We start from the raw sequence: 23,871 nt of genomic DNA on the forward strand, positions 1-23,871 counted from the left end.
ACCAGGCAATTTGTCTTGTTTCCAATGTGGTCAGACATGACTGTTAGCATGTGTATATATTTATTGGACTCTAGCCTGCCTGCCTGCAATGGATGCAAAGCCCAGCTCTTACTGCATGGAAAAGGCTTCCTGGAGATCATCACTCTCACTTGGAAACAACATTTAAAGAATTTAAAGATGTGCATATGCACCCGAGGCAAAGAGTAGCAAGCTAGGGATGCTGGCTGTGTTAATGCCTAAACAGAACGAACTTCACAACTCTGGACCAAACTCAACAAAGAGATGATAAAAACTAATTGGTTCAGGCTGTTAAATGTTTTGAGGCACAGTATAACTGATGTTCCCATTAGGCATGAGGGGAAGAAATACGATGTTTTTCCAGGCCTCATTTTGGTGGTCCCAAGTGTGCAATCCCCACTTAACTTCCGGTTCTAGCCTCAGTGGAGCTGACATCCCCAGCTTTTCAGTAGATCCAGTCCCTTGGAGAGGTCTGGCTTTAGCCTCCACATCATCAGGAGAGCAATGTGAGGGATGCCATAGAGGGGTGCTTATGCCCAGTCAGCACATTATCCTCTGCCTAGGAGTCAAAGAGGAAGAGAAGTAAAGCCATTATACCGCAACCAAAGGATGAACAAAGAAAATAGAGCAGAATCCCTCCCCGGCCCCTCCACTGCTCGCCACTCCCCACTCCTCCACGTCCACGCATGTGGACACACACATTGGTATGCTTGCGCACACACTCTCAAAGAATACCCATATGCTTCTTTCTCTGAGAAGCTGACCTTATGACCAGGTTGGGCCAGGAGCTCCTTTAAGATTTGCACCATAAACTACATACCCCAGATATGAAGCAGAAGTGGTCAGGATCCCTGTGGCAAAAAGAGTTTGAAGGCTACATCAGCCAAAAGACCATGCCAAGAAAGTGTCACTGTAGCCAGAGGCTTGTGGCTTCTGAGAAAGGCCCGTACCATTGTGGTTACTCCACTCCATTCTAAAACCAATGAGAGCAGATCAACTTTGTCCCATAAGCTGGGACTTAAGGTTTTACTTTGTGAGAGATTCTTCCCCCTAAAACAGTGTTTTTCAAATGTTAAATGTGCCCATGAATCACCAGGTGATTCTTTTAAAATTAAGCTTCTGATTCAGGTCTATGAGGGGGCCTGAGATTCTGCATTTTTGAATGAGCTCCTGGTCCTTGTTAGAAAAACAAGGAATAAGGCATGAGAATGATTAAACAATTCTATGTATATTTCCTGTCCCAGAAGAACAGGAAAGTAACTACAAGTTAACTACCATTTCATACCATTGGCTGTAATCACTTTAGAAGCAGGCAGGGCAACAGCCTACAGAATTCTAAAAGATCTTTTTTTTTTAATAATATATAATAAGAGTTGTTAATGGTAGCTATGCCACTGTATGGTCAAGTATAATTATTTCTTTAATTACTGTATAGGCACCAACAGATATACATGACTACTGAAGTTTCTATGCTTCTTATAATGTCTTTCCCATCTTCCCCAGAAAGTGGTGAAACAGAGCCATGCCTGGACCATTGACCTTAATTACACTGAGAAGTTAAACTGGCCTTCCCAAGTCCCAACCATTGTCTTGGTGTGCGGTGAAGTTTTAGGGGCAGGGAAGTAGGTAGGGACACAACCCAAAATATAAAACAAAAAATCCAGAGGCCTTCTGATAGGTTCAAGGTACTCAGCAATTTTATTTACCCACTCTACATTCTACATTCTACATACAAACACACACACACACACACACACACACACACACACACACACACACACATTTTCAATACAGTTATACACACCTTAAGCAGATCTGAGTAAAATATTTAAAATATTTTTGTTATCCGTGTCACCAGATTAAATGAGTATGCTACTAAAGATTTACATTCCTGTTTTCAACAGAGCTGTGCCTGTTTCCATTCAAACCAGTGGTGCTCAGCCCCACTTTTACTTTGCTCTAAAGAATACCACTGGGGATCAGTTCTTTGCTTTTGCCATAGAAAACCCACCACCAGGGTTGGTGACGTAGGTTCAGTAGTAAAGCACTTGCCAAGTATGTGAAAATACCTAGGTTTAATCTCTAATAGAGAAGGAAAAGAAAGTTTAAAAACCATCACCATATCACAAAGAGCTGATTTTGTTACTTCAATGTAAAAAAAAAATGTACACAAGCAATTTAGATTAAAAAAAAGTGAATAGGTAAATGTTGGTCACAGATATCCAGTGAAAGGCTTACTGAAAAGAATACTTTTTTCCACTCTCAAAATCAGTTTGAATGCAAATTTCCTTTGCATTTTTACTTATTAGATGAGGAGTAGAAGCCAAACACATGGCAGACTAAAACGAGCAGCACTCTCCCATGGAATGCTACCTTCCTCAACAGGGTAAGTTGAGGGCACAGAATGTTCAGGAACAGATGGTGACAGTTAATTTCCCCAAAGTGTTTCCCCAAAGCTGGGGACTGGATGAGAGTACTTCAAGTAGAGGTCATAACTTCAAGCTCTGAACTGGTATTCTGTTAGCTGAGTTTACAAAATACCATACAAGTGATGTCCAGCCATCACCTTTTGAATCATGATGAGAATTTGACCATCATATTAAAAATGTCTATGAAAAATCATAGCAGACAGAGCTCCCCCATAGGAAACCCACATGGAGTGTTTAGTTACTTTCTTTGCACAACACATGCCATAGACAAATAATTACAGTAATGTGTATATACTACCAAATCAGTAGAATTACAATGAGAAGACAGGCAGACTGTCCGCTTCTAGACCCTATTAGAACCAGTGAGTCAGTCAGCACAAAGATTCCATTAGAGAAAGTCTTCTGTATACCATGAGTCTAAATCAAATTTCTGGACACACTTCTGATGTTCATGTCACCTCTATAGAAAGTCAAAGATCAAGCATGCTAATGTCGTGACATGACTCCACTACTATGCATCTTTAAAATTAAAAAAATTTTAAACATAAAATCAAGTCAAAATGCATACAAGAAAAGTTAGGTATATCTATTAAACTTTTTAACAAGTAAAACATAGCTTCTGGGCTTGGCCAGGATAATGGAATGTGTGTCAGATGGCCTCATCCAGATACAACTGACCTAATTATTGGATGTGTTTTCCCTTGTCCACTAGCCATCCCAAGCACCAATGAGTTTCTCTGGAACTCAGCTTTCCTGCCCCAAGAAAAATGTTAAGATGATTTCCAAACAATTACAGGTTTCTTCAAATACCAGGGAGAATATGTAGATTGCAAAGAGGACTATTCAGACCTTTACATAAAATATTCAACACTTCAGTCCAGGAGTACAAATATATCATATCCTTAACTCTTTTTGAAAAACAAAATACAAAAGCCAGAGATGATGATACAGGAAAAATTTCTAGCACAGTGGATATTTTTTTAAAGGTTTTCTTATTCTCCTTTCCAACTCAGTGGAAAACCATCCCTTTACCAAAACAAAAGACAATACCAATAAGAGCTAAATTCCAATTTGGAAATTAGGAGATGGGAATAGAAGCGGGCTCTCTAAATCTGCATTAAAATCCTCTTTTGAATCCATTATAGACTTTCTCATTCAGCTTTCAAACAAGAAAAATACAGGATACATTATTATTTTTTCTTCTTCCCATTTTACACAAGTAGATCAAATGCCAAAGTCATCATCCATTTCTCCCATATCAAAACTTAAAGCTTCAGCAAAGGAGTATTGTAGAGTTAATCCTATCTTTGTAGGAACTATGGTGCACACACAAGTATCTACTGCTTATATACATTCAAGTAACGAGGGGAGAAGAGGATTGTAAAGATGGCCAAGTAGGACTTCCCTAAAATTTGGAACAATATCTCTCTTCAGTTGTATATTTTCCTGGCTTCTGCCATACATCTCTGAAGAGATATGGTTCTAAAAACTGAAGGATGTTGAAACTCTTGATGTCCTATCTGAGGAAAAGATCACCTAAGCTCCTCCTCTGGGGAAAGCAAACTAACACAGGAAGACAGAAAAAATAATCAGCAGAGCGAATGCCAGCATGAATATCCAGTGCCCTGACTCTACTAATGGTTTCTAACAGCTAACACAATGCTAATTAGTTAGAAACATCCCCTCTTGCTAAGGAGGTACAGCCTAAATTCCAAGTCTCTGGGTCAAAGTTCTTCCTCTTCTCATCCATTGGCTTAGAATCACTCTCACCTCACAGCAGGAAAAGACTTGGTGTCCTTCTGGACTACAGTTGTCACCATCCAAGCAAAGCTAGACAAGACAAACTCATAAATGTGCTATGCACACCCTCAAACCACATCTCATTCTCACACTGAGGGTTGGAGACACCTCTGTCCCTCAACACCATTGGTCTCATAGACAAAGGCCAAGAGAGCAGCCAGGAGCGGTAATCTACACTCTAGGGCAAAGTCAGCACTTCTAGACTCCACCTGTTGCTCTTTTTAAACGTTTATTTGTCATCAATTATATGTCTTGTCTCTTAAAGTAACATTCTTGAGGGCAAGGGCCTTTTCTTCTACTTCTGTGTTTCTTTCAGCCCCTCAGCTCAAATACCCACATAGATACTAAAGACGTGTGATGACTTCACAGGAAGAACAGCTTCCTTTATGTCATAGGCACCATTTTGAGAAGACCCTAGACAAGCAGCATTTGGAAACTGGCTCTAGCATTTTACTTAGAATATAAGAAGAAAGGATTCAAGGTCAGGAGTTAGCTGCCTTGGTGAAAACCTTCATCAGTACCTCTCTCCAAGGGGTTTTAAATAAAAGGACATGTATTTAATTCAGTGATTTGTTCTATGTCACCCTACAATATGCAGAGTAAAAGATGGGACCAGTACCCAGAGTTTCTACAACACAACAGCTTGCCTTGAGGAAGGGAGTACTTCATTTGATATTGGGTTCTGCTCCAACATCTAACTCCAAAGAACTGTCTTTTCAGAACAAAGAGGAATTCAGAATTCTAAGATTGACACTTTGTCCAAGAAACTACTATCTCAGCACTTTTCCACCCGGCCTCATAAAGTAGTGTACTTTACTTTGGGTAAAAATCAGAATCATCAGAGACGCTATTAAAACACATACATGTTCCGGCTCTGATACCAGAATTTATGAGTCAGTCTTCAGCTCAACTCAGACAGACCTAGGCACGTGTATATTTGGGAAATTCTAAAGGGGACTTTAATGGGTCCCCCTGGATAAGAGCCTTGATGAGAGATTTTCTGCTACAAAACAAAAATGACCTGGGAACATAGCTAACTTGTTCTCACTAGTTAATTCTAAAGGATAAGTTGATAGGTAGGAAGTCATCTAGCTCTTCTAAAAATCTCACGACTACTCTAGATTTGTCTCGGAAAAATGTACACAAATATATTCACGTATTTAGTACATGAAGTTGGGAGAAGGTAAACTATCATAGACCACAAGGGGCTAAGAGTCTCTCCTCTAAACAATTCCTTTCTAACTCTACAAAAAAATATTGAAATGACAGAAATGAACAAATACAATCAAGAGCTAGCCTGCCTCCCCAGTACTTGGGAGGCAGGAAGACAACAGCTTTGAAGCTAGCCTCAGTAACTTAGTCAGACCCTCAGCAACTTAGCAAAACCATTTTTCAAAATAAAAAATAAAAGGGGCTGAGGATGTAGAATCCCCTGGGTTGAATTCCTAATTTAAAAAAAAAGCTAGATACTATAAGACTCCTTAGGACATTGAGACAATTTCTCCTTATTAAAAAAAAAAATCCCAACAAAAGAGATTAAATTCACCATCGAGCTTTTCAACATTGGGAAAAAAATGCTCACATAAAAGAAAATTAATATGAGGGATGTACTGAAAATTCCTAGAAAGTAATAAACAGCTTTAGAGAACTTCTGCCTTTTGCTTTGAGCGATTCAGACATCAGTGGTGACTCCGGAATCTAACTCCATCCGTCTAAATAGCCCCAGAGGTCACTGGCTGTGGCAGGAAAGTTGCTGTGATTGGCATAGAACCTGAAAGCCACAGGAGAAAAGATCTGGCTGAATGGAGAGCCCTGCAAGAACTAGAGACCACCCCACTCTCCCGAACCCCACGCCACCATCAGCAAAACACTGCACCGGGCTTTTCCACATAAAAAATACAAGCCAAGATACTTCCCAAATCCTCAGAGCCACCTTCCCCCGGGGGCACTGAAAACTGAGGATTGTTTCTCATGAAAAGAGGCAAGAACTCTCACCCTATGTCCACTTGCAAGCTCCAGAGCATTCTGTGGACGTTCTGCAGCCTGGGCTGACCCTTGCAGGACCTGGCTGGAGAGGAAGGAAGAAGGGAAAGGAAAGACTCCTCCACTTAGACCCCCTGCAGAAAGCACCAATGGGGCCTCCAATTCTCCCACACCAGCTACCCTTCCTTCTTAGACAGACACCACAACACCATGCATTATCCTGAACCATCCAAAAGGGAGATGAGAGACACTCAAGTAAGGACGGTGAGTAAAACACACGTTAGACAGCGGTGAATGAAGATGGGCTTTTTTGTCTTTCTCCACTCACTGCCACCCGACTTCACCACACAAGGACGTTAGTGAGTTTAGACACCAGGGAACAGGGACCCAGACCGAGTGTATGTGGCATGCTTAGCTGCAGGGGAGTGTGTGTCCTTTCCTCCTCCTCCAGACCATCCCATCTGGGGACCTGTCTAAAAGACCCGACTTGCCATCTTGGCCCTGGGTAAGGACATGTTTCAAACTGGAGAACAGCTAGAGCTGGTCTGCACACGCATGATTTCCTCTCCTGGATTAACATTAACGGCGAGGTGTTGAGGGGCATGGGAGGCAGACATTAAATGACTCCTTGGAGATTAGGGACAAGGGCAGGAGGCTAGGGCTGAAAGGGAAACACACGGTTACACCACCGGAATGCTGACTTGGGTCTTCGGCTGGTCGGCCCCTTCTTGCATGTCCAAGGCACGGAGTGGGCTGAGGGGCTTGAGGGGCCGGCTCCCAACACTGTAATTTCTTGGTCGCCTTATTGTATTCGAACTGGACAGAGGCGTAAAGCTGTTCCTTCTCATCCTTACAGGGGTTTGGTTCTTGGGGAAGTTGTGCTGATTGGAAATGGAGGGACACCATACAAATGAAAGCCACGCCAAAAGCTCACTTGCAAAGGTTAAACAATGCTTGCCACCACAGCAGCCTCCTTCCTATGCTCCTCTGCACACAGGGCCTCACACGGGGCGTGGCCTGCTCTCCTAGCCCCAGGAGGCTAAAGGTTCATAGCAAGATAAGGCCCCTAAGCACTGCATCCCAGAACAGGAGAGGGGCCCAACAAAGAAGGGGGTTACTTAAGATCACACTGATCACCAGGGACAGACCAAGGAATCAACCTAACCCTGCGGATCCCACCTTCAGGCTCCTCTGGACCCTGCTTTCTAAAGGAAGGCCTTCCTAGTGGGAAATGTGGATTTCACTTTAGCCAAACATTTTCCATATTTAACTGGATCTTCCAGGAGCCAACTTTCACGGTTACAATTCATGAAAGAGATGCTAATTAATTGAAAAAATTAATCATTCCCATATATTTTCCTTTTGGAAGTAAACAGAATATACAGGCCATGGGTTCTGGATCTGTTTTCCTTTTGTTCATAAAAGAAATTCTAGTCTCTTGATGCCAAAGTTTCAAAGATTCAAGGAGGTGGGAACCTGGCAGGTTTGTCCACGGGAAAATACTCACAGTTGGCTTGTCACGGTGAGTGTTCACAGCATCTACATTGAGTTTAATTGTTTCCACTTTGCACCCTGAGAAAACAGGAAGGAAATGCTTTCAGGAAAAAACTCAGCAGAAATGCCTCAGTCTCTGGATGGGACAGCATACTTCCAAACATACACACATGCATTTCTCTAACCATCATTCAACTTTCCTATATCCCCAAACAAACATATTATTAAAATACATCAATTGTTAAAATACATTAATGTGTATATGTGTATATGCATGTATGTATGTTTTCATGTTCATGTGTTTGTGTGCCTATGAATCCTAAAATTCAAGTACTTATAGTGGTAAAAATGTAATTTACATTAAATAAACTTTTAAACACACACACACACACACACACACACACACACACACACACACAATGGAAATCATTCATGGAAAGTCCCTGGTATACTGGGATGATGCAGTCAATCTTCTATACAACTTTCAGAGAAAACCCAAATGCCCTGACCTTCCTCAATCCCCTGGGCTCATAGTTACCATAGGCCACGGGAGTTAATTTGAAGATGGTATGGAGAGGGCACTTCAGGTATGGTAGCTCATCTGAAAGCAGAAAGACCAGATAAAAGAAGTCTCTTAGTAACATGGAGTAAGGTCAAGCTAGTGGAAGAGAAAATCTAAGCTTGTAATTTGTCTTCTTTACATGGCTACCACCTAGAGTTATACAGCCCCTTCCTAAGTCCCAGAAAATTAACAGGACTAAAGAAGTCACCTAAGCTTCTGAGTGGGAGGGAAGGAAATGTGGCCATTTCAGACTTTTCTCTAAGGAAAAAAAAAGGAGTAAAGGGCATCGCCAGGGCCCCATTGGGAGGGATCATAGACAATGGTCCACCTGGGTACCAAAGGCTAATCTGCAGGCCCTGGGGGGCTCAAAGAGATGTGGGGAGGATTAGAGAAGGCAACAGTGTTTCCTCACTGCTTTTACCTGGAAACAGCTGCCCACATGCCCTCATCTCAGAGGATGAAGATGTTTCTAAGATACCACCTTCCTAGTAGCCAGCCTGGGACCACACAATGACTTTCCTGATGCTACCAAGAGGGTCAGCTTGATGCTGGCCCTTTAGCCAGACAAGACCAAGCAGCACCAGCAGCAGCTACTTTCCCCTGGGAGCTTTTGTAGCAGCGGGGTGAATTCAGCAAGTAGTTGACCCAATGGCTGCTGAGAGCACCACACAGCTGCCTGAAGAATGTATTCTAATTTGAGTGGAAGAGGGGAGGTCAGGTTTCCAGGAGTTGTACTGTCACTGTAAGTCCAGCCCACTCCCCACACATGTATCCCTCGGCCTTTCCCTCAAAGAGCACCTGCGCTATTATCCAAGAAGTAGGCCAGAAGGCAGCGCATGACAGCCTGATGGGAGATGACGAGGACATTGCCCTGCCGCTCCAACTCCATGATGACGGGCTCCAGCCGCTGTACCAGGTCCTGGTATGACTGTGGGGGGAAGTGGAGGAGGCTGGTAGTTGGCCAGGTACAAGCTGGCAGCTAAGTTGGTGGCTGAATCCCAGAGTCAAGAGGCCACTTTCTCTCCAGGCTGGCTTCCTTCCTAGAGGCTCGGCAACTCTATGGCGCCTACAAACTGCCCCAGTTCATAGGCCTGATGTCTTAAGAGTATTCAGATCTTTCAAGAGCACATTCAAACCAAAAAGAAAAAGAAAAAAAAAAAAGCAGAGGTCAAGAAAAGTATATCTGAATTCAACTTGTATATGTGTGGGTTTTTTTCTTCCCACAGATTAATAGGCAATATGTTAAGGCAACAAGAGACTCCTAGAAGTTTCCTGGATCTCTGCCATTCTGGTCTATTTACTTTTGCTTTGAACATGAAGTCACTTAGACAAAGAAATGTCCTAAAAGTCTAAAGATGATAGCAAAGTAAGTCATGCCCCATATATTTTCTTGGTGACCATATATATTTGGGCAGAGGTGGGAATGAAGGAGTAGAAAGAAAGAAAAAAAGTAAAAAAACATCATGTTGATTCTATAACATTCTCAAACATTTTGTAACCGTTTTCTCTAGAGATCTTAAATTAATAAGGCGTTTGGCTGCCTCGGCTGAATTAAAGACAGTAGGACCCAAAGATAAGAAGATAAATGAAGCCTACCCCATCCTTTTTATGCTCTCCAAGATCACATCAATCCTTCCCCTAAATTAAAGCTAACCCCCGGGGGAGGCTAGGCAGTTACTCCACTGGCAGAGTCTCACCTCCCCACCAGGATAGCGATACAGATACTTCTCTTGATCTCGAAGTGCAAACTCCTCTGGGTACCGCTTCTCGATCTCTGAGTAAGTCATCTCCTCGCACACGCCCTGCAAGGAGCCACACTGGCTGAGGAGGCAGACTAGCCAGGCCCGCCCCATCACACAGGAGAATGACACTAATGAAGACTAATTGCTCACTACATTCCAGGCCCCGTGCTGGGTCCTTTCAGGTATGGCAACTGACTGTGACCAGGGTATCACGGGTAAGAGCTGATGCACAGAGGAGATGGCTTCTCTAGCTTAAGCTGACTCTGCCTCCTAACACTGTGGGAAACTTAAAGGTCAGGAAGCATCAACACGCCTTGTGGGGCAGGAAGCAAGGAGGGAGGGAAACTGAGGGGATTAGAGAAGTTGCAGGTGGAATACAATGGCAGGGAGGAGGGAAGGAAAAAATAGAAATGTCTATTTGTGTGCTTTGGGATAGAGAAAGCCACAAAGAATTGAGGGAAAGACCTTTCCAGCACAGCTGATCAAATGATCTAAGCAGAAATGGAAGAATTTGGCTGTTAGCTATTTCTTTTTACCAGGAGGAAAATGTACAAATGTACAAAATGAGTCCTTGCGGGCTCCACTCTACCCAGGTGCCAGAGTGGCTAGCCAAAAACTGCTTAGGGCCCCATCACTGGCACAGGCATTAAAGCAGGCAGGAGGCCCTGACTGGGTACCGTTGTCCCCACTTCCTCCCAAGTAGCCACAGATTTAGCTTCCCCAGTTCCTACTTAGTGGTCCTCGTTTCCTAGATAGAAGCGCCCAAATCATGACTTCTGTGAGTGTCTGCCTGCACCCGAGACTCCCACTCACAGCATCAATCTCATTTAGAATCTTCCACTGTTCATAGGTCACCCCAAGACTTTCAGCAGTCTGGATAGTCCTCTTCAACTGGCTGGTCCACACTTTGAGGTCTGTTATCTCCTGTTCCTCCAGAAACTTCCTTAGAGCCAGGGAAAACTGGGGTTTAAAAATACAAATCAAATAAAGAAAGGAAGAAAAAAAGAAATACACACACAATCATGGGAACTCTGTCTACCCAGGGTCAAAATACAAACCCAAGAGGAAATGAACTTGAACCAGAGCACCCCGTACTAAGCTAGGAACACAAGTCATGCCCAATAAATATCTGAAGGTTGAATGATTACAGCAGGAATGATTCAAACACAGAGCTAGGGGCAGGAAGCAAGAAAACATCTTTAGCGCTTGCCTGACAATCTAACACCATAGCCTAAGCCCAAATGGGATTTAGGTAGAAGGGGATAAAATAGATGACCTCTACCAAGCCCTTCTAACTCTAAGCCTAGGAAATCCAGCCTGCTGGCTAACTACTCACCTGCTTTCCCCGAGCTGAGAGGCCAGAGTCACCCCCAATCTTCCCCAAGAGATTGAACTCGCTCTCCCCATGCCGGCAAAGGTAAATGGTACGAGGCTGGACGTGGATATTCATGAGGTAGTAGACAATCTTGCTCTGGATGTAGTCCTGGACTTTGTTGACTAAAAATCGCTGGCCCACATTTATTACCTTGATGAAAGAAAGATCCCTAGGACAGGGCGGGAAAACAAAATCAAGGTTAAGAAAACCATAGAATAAGAGTAAGAACATACAGGATTTCTATAGTAACTTAACAGGCCCATAGCAGCTCTTTCTCCTTCTTCCTGTCATTCCACATTGATGGAACCAAATGTAAGAAATGATTATTCCTCAAATCCAAGATGAAGTACAATTTCCTTAACTTCTCGTCAGTCTGTACCTTTTCTCAGTGCCCATACTGCGCCATGCAATGTAGGGAAGTATAGTGAGCAGAATTCAGGCTTCTGTCAAGGCTGGGCCATACGATCTGATGATTTTGTTAAGCCCAAAATTTGGTGAGAAGCACAGGCCCCTATCTGAGGTGGTCAAGGCCTGGAGACGCTACAGCACCACCAGCAATGGTATAAGGGGAGGGGGTAGCAGAACCACAGGCCGGGAGGCCCACCCTCCCCTTGCATCTACCTAACTGGGCCTCTTCCAAAGGTACTTCTGGAACCTGCCAGCTTTATGGCAATTATAGGATTTTTCTCAGTATAAAATAAGGGGTTATTTTTTAAAAACTAAGAAAAGGGGCAGAATGATACAAATCACCCATCATCCTATGACCAGAGATAAACACCTATAAGCACATATGTAAATATTTTTCTAGAGTGATTTTCTTTGTAGGACTTAAGGTGAGGAATATTCTATTATGTCATGTATAGGACAGTTTTCAAATTGTATTGAGAATACTTCCAAATAGTGGCATTCTGGGCAACCCATTTGAAGAAAATAAAGGGGTCAAGAGGTTATATAGACCACTGTAGCAAATTAATGGTGTGTGAGGCACACTGGCCATGCCAGTGTGTATCCTTAATAATACACACTATACGGCTATAGCGATGTATCCTTAATTGGATAGAGCTGTTAACTGCCCTGAATGCACACTCTTTCACAAGGTCATGTACTCATATACATATTATATAATATATAGATGCAATATATAAACTTTAAAAATCGATAAAACTGAAGACATCTTCAAGTGGTATCCAATAACACCTTTGTTCAGAAACTATGATATAGAGCAGTGGTTCTTAAATGAGGGTGATTTTGCCTCCCAAGGGATATTTGGTAATGTGTAATGTGTGATCATTTTTTGGTTGTTGTTTTAATGGTACAAGGGATTGAACCCGGGGCATTCTGCCTTCAATCTATACTCCCAGCCCTATTGTATTTCTATTTTAAAACAGGGTGTCACCAAGTTTTGGAAGGCCTTGCTAAATTGCTAAGGCTGGCTGCAAGCCTACAATCCTCCTAGCTCAGCCTCCCAAGTACTGGGATTATAGGTGTACACCATCACACCCAGCTGTGAAAACATTTTTTTGTTGTTAGAGCCTGAAGATATTTACTGGCATCTAGTGAGCAGAAACCAGGGATGCTGCTGAACCATCCCACAATACACAGGACAAATCCCACAACAAAGAACTACCTAATTCAAAATGTCAATAATGCTGAGATGGAAAAATTTTAACTCTGGAGAATAGGGAGAAAAAATCGATGACAAAAAAACTTTGATTTTAAGAGACAACCCACGTAAGAGCCACAAATCCACTTGTTTCTTTGGAAGAATATAGCCTTCATAGGTCTACATTACCAGAAATAAGTTAGGGGGAGGGAGGAGAAAGGCACTTTCCCAGATGAGACCCCTGCTTAGTCCCTTCAAACTGTGGCCTTAAGTCTTACTTGTCATAGTCATCTGGGTCAAGCGGTCGGTAGGTGACTTTGTAGCACTCGATCCTCTTCAGGAAGTCCTCCATCACATTCTCTCTGTTCCTTTCAGGGTAGTCAGGGCTCGACACCTTCACCTCCTGGAATCATAGGAACAATAAGGGCTTGCTCAGAGGTCTGCCCTTAACAGCCCTCCTGCAAATAGCCACTGCTAAAAATAAAAATAAAAAAAAAGAAAAAGAAAAAGAAAAGAAGAAAAACGAAGCCCCAAAAAGTAGCCTTTCCCTGGAGTGGTGTCCTCCCCATTCATTAAGCACCCTTTCTCCCATTCTGTGACCCTGGCAACCAAGAAGGGAAAGACAACTAGGGAGTCATGTGCCTGCCCTTGGCTGAAGGACAGAGCCAGTGGTGCAGCTGATGCAGCTTCTGGGCCCCAATCCCTTTATGTACTTTTCTGGGAAAACAGCATGGGCTCCAATTTTTCCCCACTCAGAATAGGGTATGTGGCTCAATGCCTGACTTGGGATCAATGCCTCTTCCTCAGATGACCCCAGTGCCTACATTGCTGACAACGCAGCTCCATGAGACCATGTACAGAGGTCTACTTGGTATTGCACAGCATAACCCACTGTGTGGGGACTGTCTTAAACTTTGACCTTCAAGGCATGAGAACTCAATAGAGACAATGCTAACTAGAATATTTGATCACTGCTAGGCAGATGACATTCCTTAAGGCTGCTCTGAAAGATGATGAGGAGTACGATCTGGTACAATATCTAGGTCTCAGTACCCAGATAACAACAGAACACAAAGCCAGGACTCCAACAGTGTAAGTCATAATCTCTATTCTACAGCTAATTTTTATTTTGTTCCTTAAAGCCTCAGTTTCTTCTCCCAAGGGAAGGATATGGAAGTACAAGATGGTGCTCTGGCAGAGAGAAAATATCTGTCTGTGATGTTAAACATGTCTATTTCTCCCTTTCATTAGCCAGAACCCCTTCTCACACATATGCGCACACATATACACAGGACACAAGGTGAGAAGGAGGTGATACATAGAGATGTCACCCACCAGGATATTAGCAGCAATGACATCAGGATCATCACAGACAGATTCCACAAAGAATACCTGGCCATGGAGAGAAGGTAGTTATAGCAAGTCAAAAATGCCAGGCTGGTAATTAAGAGCACATGCTCACCAACCCCACCCAGCCACCGCATCTCCCAGGATTCTCATCAAGAAAGTGCCTTCAAGGTCTTCTCATTTAAAAATACCTCTTACCACATCCCCTGGGTCTCAAACATACAGGCTAAAGGTCTGAGAAAGGACCTGAAAGAAAACACTCAAGGACTGGGGGTACACCCCAAGAGAAGAGAATCAGACATCCAATCCCGTCCTCACCAGAGTCAAATGGATCCCTACCCCCTTCCTTACTCCCCACATCTCTACTCATCCCTTTCCTCTAGCGTGGAATCAGATCCCACCTTGAAAGAATTCTCCTTGGCAAAGTTCAGAATCATGTCTCTCCTCTCCCGGGTGGTATTGGTGGCATCAAACACCTTGGCACAAAGCACACAGGGTAAATGAATGCGGATGGAGAGATGGAACCCTACACCAAGGCAGACCCAAGGTGGGACGGAGTAGCTCAGCTGCCGCAAAGGTAAAGACCATGATGGGAAGGAAGCAGACAAGGCTTACCGCAATCTGCCCATTCTCCTCAGTGAGGTATGCCTTCACATCTTCCAGGGCCACAAGAGCACAATGTCTGCCATGAGAGCAAAGGAAATCAGCAGGAGGAGTGAAGCTCAAATAAAACCAGAGACACAGATATCACATCCCTACCCATTTGGTTTCTCACTGTTCAAAATGTCTCCTTAATTAGATCTTTCAACTTTCCCATTGAGGTGTTCACACTTATACCTTCCTTCGCCTCAATGCATATATATCTTATCCCAGTTTGGATGAACCCACAAGCATACAAGCAGCTCTCTGAAACCTGTTCTTCCACCCACCCACGCCCAGGGTGAACTGCCCATCTGATAACTTCCACTTAAAGTCCCTACAAGATATTTACTGAGAAATACAAGACCCTAACACATTCAGTCTCATGATGTCCCCAAAAGAGCCAAGCTAGAGGCCCGGCATTGGAAAGACTCACCTGCGGATCATCATGGCCTCCTTGTTGTCATGCCGAAAGAAGTCGTAGGATTTATAGGACTTGACGGCTTCTCGCCGGTAAACCCCAAGATTAAATACTGCAAGAGATATGCAAATCTTTCAGCAGCAAAAAATATATATATATATGATGGCCCCACCAGAGGGGACTTCTTGGCCTAATGTCTGAGTGGCCAAAGTTAAATAAAGTTAAAAAAAAAAAAAGGACCATGGTGTGTTGGGGACAATACCAGATTAAGAGCCAAAAGAGTTGGGTTCAAGTCCTTATTTTTTTTCTTTGTGGTACTAGGGATTGAACCCAGGGGGATTCTACCTCTGAGCTACACCCCCACCCGTTTTTTATTATTTTGAAACAGGGTCTCACTAAGTTGCAGAGGTTCTCACTAAGTAGCTGATGCTGGCCCTGAACCTGTGATCCTCCTGTCTCAGCCTCTCAAACATTTTTTTTTTTAACACTTTCAGTATGGTTAAAATTCCAATTTAGAGAGCGAAACCCTTTCCAATTCTAATTATCCTAGTGTTTAGTTTATATTTTTATTTTTATTTTTTTCCGGTACTTGAGATGGAACCCAGGGGCATTCTACCTCCAAGCTATACTCCCAGCCCTATTTTTTTATTCTTTATTTTGAAACAGGGTCTCACTGAGTTGCAAAGGGCCTCACTAAGTAGCTGAGGCTGTCCAGGAACCGTGGTCCTCCTGTCTCAGCCTCTAGAAAGCTGGGATTACAAGCCTGTGCCACCACACGCAACTAGTTTAAATGTTGACATTGTCAAACATGAAATAAATTCTTCCACAGAGAGGTTGCATGCGCCACTACTGCCAGCTTCAAGGCCTAACTTAATGAGAACGTACACATGTTTTTAAGCTGAGTTTCAATCATTTGAGTCTCTTGTCTATCACACAAGGCTGCCACTAGGGCTAGATAACATGATGCGTGGATAAGAGTTTTAAAAATGTAAAGCACTATTCTAATTTAACTTTGTGTGTGTGTGTGTGTGTGTGTGTGTGTGTGTGTGTGTGTATGATGCTAGGGATTGAATCCACAGGGGCCTTCTACCTCTGAGCTACACTCACCAGCCCTATTTTAGTTTTATTTTGAAACAGGGTCCCATTAAGTTTCTCAAAACTGGCCTCAAATCTCTGATCCTATCTCAGCCTCCCAAGTACTGGGATCACAGACTTGTACCAAGATGCCTAGCTCTCTAATTTAATTCTTAATACTCCCATCAAAGGCATTCCCTCAAAAATAGGCCAGTTCACACAGGCTAAAAGGAGGTAAGTCTGGGGATGGGGATAATCCAGTAAATGAGGATACAATGACTATTCCTGCCAATTGCCTTGATGCCAGGGAGATTAAGTCTCCCAGAGGCCCATGAGGGCCTGGGAATCCAGCGTTTCCTTCTCAAGGAATGACTCACACCTACCTTTGGTGGGCACCCCAATCCAATTGAGGTAGCGTGTTAGTTTCTTGGACACATAGGTTTTACCCCGGGCTGGCAAACCAATCATAACAATCAGAGTTGGGGAGTTGGTCATGTAGGAGGCCCATGCTAGAAGGAAATGAAACAAATATAACAAAATTACTATAGGCCCAGTGTATGCACTGGGCTAGGAACTTCACAGTCATAACCTTGTTTAATCCTCATGAACCTTTGGGGCAAAAGTCTAAGGCGAGTGGAAAGGCAAACTAAGGCAGATCCTTCTGAAAGAGAGTTAAAGGGTCACAGAGACTTCCAGAAAGTACCCTCAACTAAGGCATGTCTTTCCTATATGCCTAGGTCTTCAGAGGTACCCAAGATGAAAGAGACGAGAAAAGTGCCAAGAACTGAAAAAAAGAAACCGTGGCTTACTCACTTTCTCTTCCTTTCCTTTCTTCCTCTTTTTTCTTTCTTTCTTTTTCGGCCTGCCTGCCTGCCTGCACTGGGAATTGAATCCAGGGGCATTTTACCTCTGGGTCATACCTCCAGCCCTTTATTTTTTATTCATAAACAGGGTCTTGCTAAGTGGCGGAGGACCTAAGTTGCTGAGGCTTGCCTTGAACCTACAATTCTCCTATCTCAGTGTCTCAAGGACTAGGATTACGGGCATGGGCCACCATACCTGGCTCACAGCACTTACCATGAAAATGCCTAATATGAAAGTGATATCGCTGTGATCCCATCAGTACCCAACTGAGCTGGCTTCTATGATAGGTTCAAAAGGGTTTGCACCTTGAGGATCCTATCAATCTCTTCAGAGCCACAGGCAAAAATTAGCTTGCCCACTGCCAAAAGAACTTTGCTTCAAGCTGTTTTGGCCTCTGCACTGAGACCATGTGTTCCTCCTTAAAAGGGAGTTTTTAAGCCACAGTGATATTTAGTCAGTAAAGGCTGCTTGATATAGGTTTGAATAGACTTCAGGAAGCTTCATGGTAGAGTTAACTTGCAAGGCATGGCACCAGCCTGCCTCAATGGCCCACACGAAAGCAAGACAACGGAAAAGTAGGAACAATTGCTGGTCAACCCATCCTCAGTAAATTAACTTAATTCAGGAATGCTCATTTACAGAGGTAAGTCTATAGGTGGGGCCATTCTAAGTGCTCAGACTGGTCTAAGGGCACATCTTGAGTCTAGAGTAGAGCTGGCACTGGAATCCAGACTCCAAGCCTCCACAGCTTTCTCAGAGGGCTGGCTCCTTCCTGCTCATTATGCTTCAGGAGAAGTGGGGAGCTCAGGTGGGCCCTTATGGAATCACAGCTATACCACTTTGTGTTATTAAGCAGTTTTATGATAAGAAAGGTACCGTGGTTAGTTTCTCCTACACAGAAGAGATGGGGGAGTGATCCACACTGCCACAGGTATTTTTCCTGAGACGAAGACCCAAACAGGGTCATCAGGGAGGTCTCAGGCTCTGTCCACTCTGTGTAGGGTCTTCCCTACATAGGAACAGGAAAAAGAAAGACCCTGACCTTCCACTTCCCGGCACTACTTTGCAGAGGTGACCCTGCAAATTGTGGTCACCTTCTCTGCAAGAACAAGGTAATCTTGTAAGACTCAAACTATTCAGTAAAATGAAGGTACTTGCATGGGAAATTTGTCTTTAATCTTTTGAGAACTAAATGTCTACAAAAATCTTAATTAAGAAGTGGACAGCTGGATGTGGTGGTGCACACTTGTAATACCAGTATTTGGGAGGCTAAGATAGGAAGATTGCAGGTTCGTGACCAGGGTCAGCTACTTAGTGAGACCTCTGCAACTTAGTGAGACCCTGTTTCAAAATAAAGGATAAAAAATAGGGCTGTGGTTGTAGCTTAGAGGCAGAATGTCCCTGGGTTCAATCCCCAGTACAAGAAAGAAAGAAAGGAAGGAAGGAAGGAAGGAAGGAAGAAAGAAAGAAAGAAAGAAAGAAAGAAAGAAAGAAAGAAAGAAAATGGGCAGAGGAGCTGGGTGTGGTGGTGTATGTCTATAATCCTGGTACTTGGGAGGTTCATGGGCAGCCTAAGCAACTTAGACCCTATTTCAAAATAAAATAGGGCCAGGGGTGTAATTCAAAGGTAGAATCCTTCTGGGTTCAATCTCCAGTACCACACACACACACACACACACACACAAAAAAAAAAAAAAAAAAAAAAAAAAAAAAAAAAAGGAAGAAGTGGGCAGAAAGGCTCAAGGAGGAAACTGACCCCGGAAGGAAGAGTTTCATTGGGATGTTTGGCAAGAATAGGCCCTTGTGGTGGAGGAGGAGTGGCCAGAGGGCTGGGTTGGACTTTTCATCCTTTACCCCCTGTGCAGGTGAGAAGTTCCACACCAGGCAGGAGCCCCTTCTAAGTAGGAAATGAAGCAACATAAGTACTTTGCATTTCTGTCTAAACAGGGAGCCCCAAAGCAAGCAAACACACTCTGCAGCCTCAGTGGGCATTAATCCCCGATTGCTGGATTGCTGACTCCTCAGGGGCAGATATACCCTGCCTGGCATCAGCTGCCTCAGGTTCAAGCAATAACATCTCCTGGGTCTTCACTTTTTCCAGCTGAGTGCAGGCTCTTCTCGGTCCCTGGTGATTTGGCTCATTACCTGCACTTGTAGGCCTGCTCGGTTCACATCTTCCAGCCCATTAGGCACTTCCCCCAAAGGTCCTGTTACCCTCCCTGAAGTTAAAGTGAAAAGATACTTAGGAGCTGCTCTGAAGGCAACCAGGGAGCCAGCTGCTCTGTGTTTATCACACTGGACAGAGAATACTAAGAACAAAAGAAAACATGGGCCACTTGGAACCCCACACCCTGCCCTCCAGCACCACGCCACCTGCCTCTGCCCAGAACACACCCACACATCTGTGCACTCAGGGCTTCTCATCTTCCAGAGTAAAATACAAAACCATCACACTTTCCATCTCAAACTGCCACATTGGCAGAACTGGGAACATTCTGTCCTGTTTTTTAAAAAAACAAAACCATGCTCCACCACCTTAATTTAAATGGAAAATACTTCACACTGATTAATGTCAGTCATGCCATCTCTTGACATACAATGAAAAACTATTTCAATGTTGAAATGCTCTTCTATCTTCTTTAGGCAAGGCTAACTAGCTTTCTCAATCTTTAGCTCATTTTCTCTTCATAAGCATGATTAGATGAAATGAAGATGATCTTGAAGACTTTCCTCATACAAATGAAAAAATTCAAGCCCAAAGAAGAGCTTTGCCCACAGTCCCACAAGAGAAAGTCAAGGTCAGGGCTCTTGACCAGACTTCTAGTTTCATAACTGCCCATTCACACCCAGCTGCTGACTCTCGGACCTCATGTCAGCACTTCACTATACGACTCCTGTGGTAAATAAAACTCCTTTCTCCATCCTAATCAGGAAGAACATCGGTGAAGGGGATGGCTCCCGACTTTTCCATTGCCAAGGTCTTCTACTATTCACTCTAAACAAGTCCAGTATTTTGAAATAATATGTAGCCCATAAAGCATGTTTCTCTAGTAATACCTTATTTTTATTAATCAGAATTTATAAGAACTGATTACCTCCTACTATTTGATTGATAGGCATAAAATAACCAAGTTTATATAACTGTAGCCAAACACGAAGGAAGCTGACGTTTTAGTTAACCAGTGCGGCTACGATGATAATGCTCACTTCCACCAAATATCTTGAAATACTATCTTGTAATACTGGAAACAGTTTATGATATATAATTTCTTCAGAGAGAAAATTAGTAATACTGATGAATAGTTCCAATGTGTCTATCCTTTCTCCTATTATTTCTCTAGGAGAGATTGCTGACACAAATGTCAAGGGCAGAAAGATGCACATTGCAGCATTCTTGTGATACTGAAAACTTGGAAACAGTTTACATGTCCATCAGTGAGAAAATATGTAGCGTATGAATCTATTTTTATTAATAGGATAAGACGTCTAGAAGAATTGAGCTTAGCAGAGATGAAAAAGATTATGAGATTTATCTGTATTGTTTAAAGTTTTCATGAACATGTACTGCCTTTTGTGTTTAAGGCACATATAAGAATTGCCTGCTCTGTATCTCTCAGAGAGAGGGGGAGGGAGGGAGAGAGAGAGACTAATCGATCAAAGAGAGAGAGAGAGAGAGAGAGAGAGAGAGAAAAGAAAGCACATAGACTCCCCTGAAAGCAGGAATAGGGGATCAAGAATAGGGGTAGTCTTTTGAGCACCTTAAAGACACCTAAACCACTACTCCCTTTTGCCTTTTCCCTGGAGCGACTGAAGTCCCAACAATGTTCCCTTGGAGGTTCTGGCTCCCTCAAGTCATTCTTCAGCCCTTAAGTCCTCAGGCCCGGTCACTTCCCAGACTCAAAGTTAGCTAACACAGGTATAATTAGCAGCAAGGGGAAAACAGCAGAGCTATTAATAAAGCAACTGCTGGTGTGAATGCTAAGCAGCCAAGGAACCTCTAACAAGGTACATTCTCCACAATGAAGAATGAGGTACATCTGGATTTACCAGCATGGGAGAGATACTCCCATGTTGGTAAACAGTCTACAATATAGTAAGTTTGTTTAAAAGAACATGGTGGCAGAACAGAATACTTAAGAGTATGAACCCACTTTCATGAATAGAATATACCAGAATAAGATGTCTAAAAACATCAAACTTACATGTGTCTCTGTACATAGTAGAGGAAAAGAAAAATAACACACACTCATAATTGTATACTCTGCTTTAAGAATGGCTGCCACAGTGTCTCAGCCCAACTGTGAAGTAAGCAAAGTGAGACACAGGAATGAGTGGCATCGGGACAACCCAGAGTCCCAGTTGGGAAGCAAACAGCAGTTCGGAGAAGAGGGGAGTGCTCAGAAGGGAGAAATGGAGAGCCCGGAGCAGGAGTGTGAGTCTAGAAATCAGGAGAGAGACCTGGAATCGCTGCTCCTTGATTTAGATCTCTCAAAGCAGAATAACTGCAGAAGAGACAGCAAGGGAGGTAGAAGAGACATACTGGGCGTCTTGCGGAGTCACAAATGCCCATGATGATCAGCATCCAGTGACCTAGTAACACTAGTGTTTCTCCTTCAAAAGTCACATCCTAGATCTGGTTACAATATTGTCAAAGTAGAGGGAAAATCTTTTATTTTTTGGTACTAGGGATTGAACCTGTGGCCTATTACCTCCAAGCAACACTCCCCTCTCTTTTTTCTTTTCTTTTTTTTTTTTTTAATTTGGAATAGGATCTAGCTAGGTTGCTGAGCATCTTGATAAGTTGCAAAGGCTGGCGCTGAACCTGAGATCTTCTTGTCTTGGCCTTCCAAGTATTAAGATTACAGGTGTGTGCTACCATGGTTGTCAAGATAACATTCTATATTGGAAAAAATAATTCTTCACAGGGCTCTTTTAAATGGTGAGTTCCCAGTACACAGCATTTGAGTGTAACTTGATTTATATAAGATGCTTTAGAATTAAATTCAAGAGGCAGTCAGAATCGCCTATGAAAAAGAACACTCATTAGCTACACCTAACATTCTTCTAAGTGCTTCCCTGTATTTACTCATTTATCCTCACTTCACTCTTGATGGAGATACTACTAGGATCCTCGCTTTAAGAAGGAGTAAACTGAGGCATGGAGCAGACAAGTGACTTGTTCAAGGTCATACAGCTAGGAAATACTAAAACCAGTATTCAAATTCAGGCAGTCTGACTCTAGAGATTACACTTAGGTACCATGCTCCACTAGTTATCTCTCATGGGGCATTTACCCTTGGTACCTGGCTTCCCATCCTGGCAGAGAAAGAAGACCCTTAATCTTAGATGCATGCCAACCTCAGTATCACATCTAAACCAGCCGCTTCTGCCCAGCAGGCTCCACGGGTACTAGGTGAAAAGAGATTATCATTGTTATTCATGAAACTAAAAAGAGCATGACATTAAGGTCAAGCCTCCGGGGAAAGCTTGACCTTAATTTCCAGTCTCATACTGGTTGGCTGTTTCTACCTGCTGATATATATATAACCATGGAACTGAGAAGAACTGACAGAACTCCAAGGGAAAGGTGCAATCGATGCAGAGGCAAAATTTAGTATACCTTGAGGTTCCTAGAAACATCTGGGGACCAGTGTCCCTGATGTTTGAAAAACTATGCAGCCTGTAATGATGCTTAGAAATTCATGTGCAAGGAGACGGGAAATAATGCTTCCCTTCTGATTTGCTATAGCCCCTTCTGATGTGCCAAAGCTAACCCTGTAGGAAAATAAGGTGCCCAAGATAGCATGAGAAGTCACATGTCAGGGCTCATTCCCCTGAGACCTGTAGGAATGCAGTACTAGATGCTACCTACGATTTCTGCAGTGGGCAGCACCTTTCTAGAACTTAGCCCAATAGATAATGGGAAACTGAGACAGTAACAGCCCCAACTAATTCCTGAACCCTGGCACTCTGCCATACTCACCATAGGTACCACGCTTGCTAGAACTTCCAGCATCAAGAAAGAGAACAGTTGGGCCACACTAGCAGTCTAGCCCCAAGGACAGAGTCTATTTGTTTCTGACTCGAAACTGGCCCCTGGAGACTTCTAAATTCCCGTGTCAAAGAATTATTTCTCATTCCCACCAAACAGCAGAGTCTAGAATTACAATTAAGTTCCCAAGAAGTTATGTTTCCCAGAACTCACAACATTTTTTATCTGTCATTCGAAGGCTTGTAGTTTTGGGTTCGTGGCTGTTCTTGCAGTGTTCGGTGGAAGATGCAACATTCCCAGACATGGTAGCTCTTCAGGAGACACCTGGGAGGGAGAAAAAGAATGCTAGGAAGGAAGGAGATGTTCCTCAGAAAAGTGCAGAGGATCGGCATGAAATAAGTCAAAGAACCTGGGCCAAGAGTCAAGTTCATCTCACTTTCTCCCAGTTTAAGCTACTTGTCCTTGGATAAGACGTGAACTCCCTTGCTCCTCACTTATCAAGAGAGTTGCACTGGGACACTGCATTTA

The 23,871-nt window shown here is 43.3% G+C and overlaps 1 protein-coding gene across 1 annotated transcript; it reads right to left on the reverse strand.

Annotated features, from left to right (window-relative positions):
• Positions 1 to 511: 511 nt before the first annotated feature.
• Positions 512 to 23,647, reverse strand: PFKFB2 (6-phosphofructo-2-kinase/fructose-2,6-biphosphatase 2; the record flags this gene model as incomplete). The annotated part of the gene is made up of 16 exons (XM_080698977.1): positions 512 to 577; positions 6,243 to 6,311; positions 6,920 to 7,111; positions 7,738 to 7,802; positions 8,263 to 8,325; positions 9,085 to 9,214; positions 9,984 to 10,088; positions 10,842 to 10,988; positions 11,365 to 11,572; positions 13,285 to 13,409; positions 14,342 to 14,398; positions 14,755 to 14,829; positions 14,969 to 15,035; positions 15,429 to 15,525; positions 16,871 to 16,996; positions 23,557 to 23,647. The coding sequence occupies 16 exons, from the start codon at positions 23,645 to 23,647 to the stop codon at positions 512 to 514; spliced, it is 1,683 nt and encodes a 560-aa protein (XP_080555103.1).
• Between the last annotated feature and the right edge of the window lie 224 nt (positions 23,648 to 23,871).

This window comes from Muscardinus avellanarius (assembly GCF_963383645.1).
Source record: "Muscardinus avellanarius genome assembly, chromosome: 7".
In the NCBI taxonomy this organism is placed as follows: domain Eukaryota; kingdom Metazoa; phylum Chordata; class Mammalia; order Rodentia; family Gliridae; genus Muscardinus; species Muscardinus avellanarius.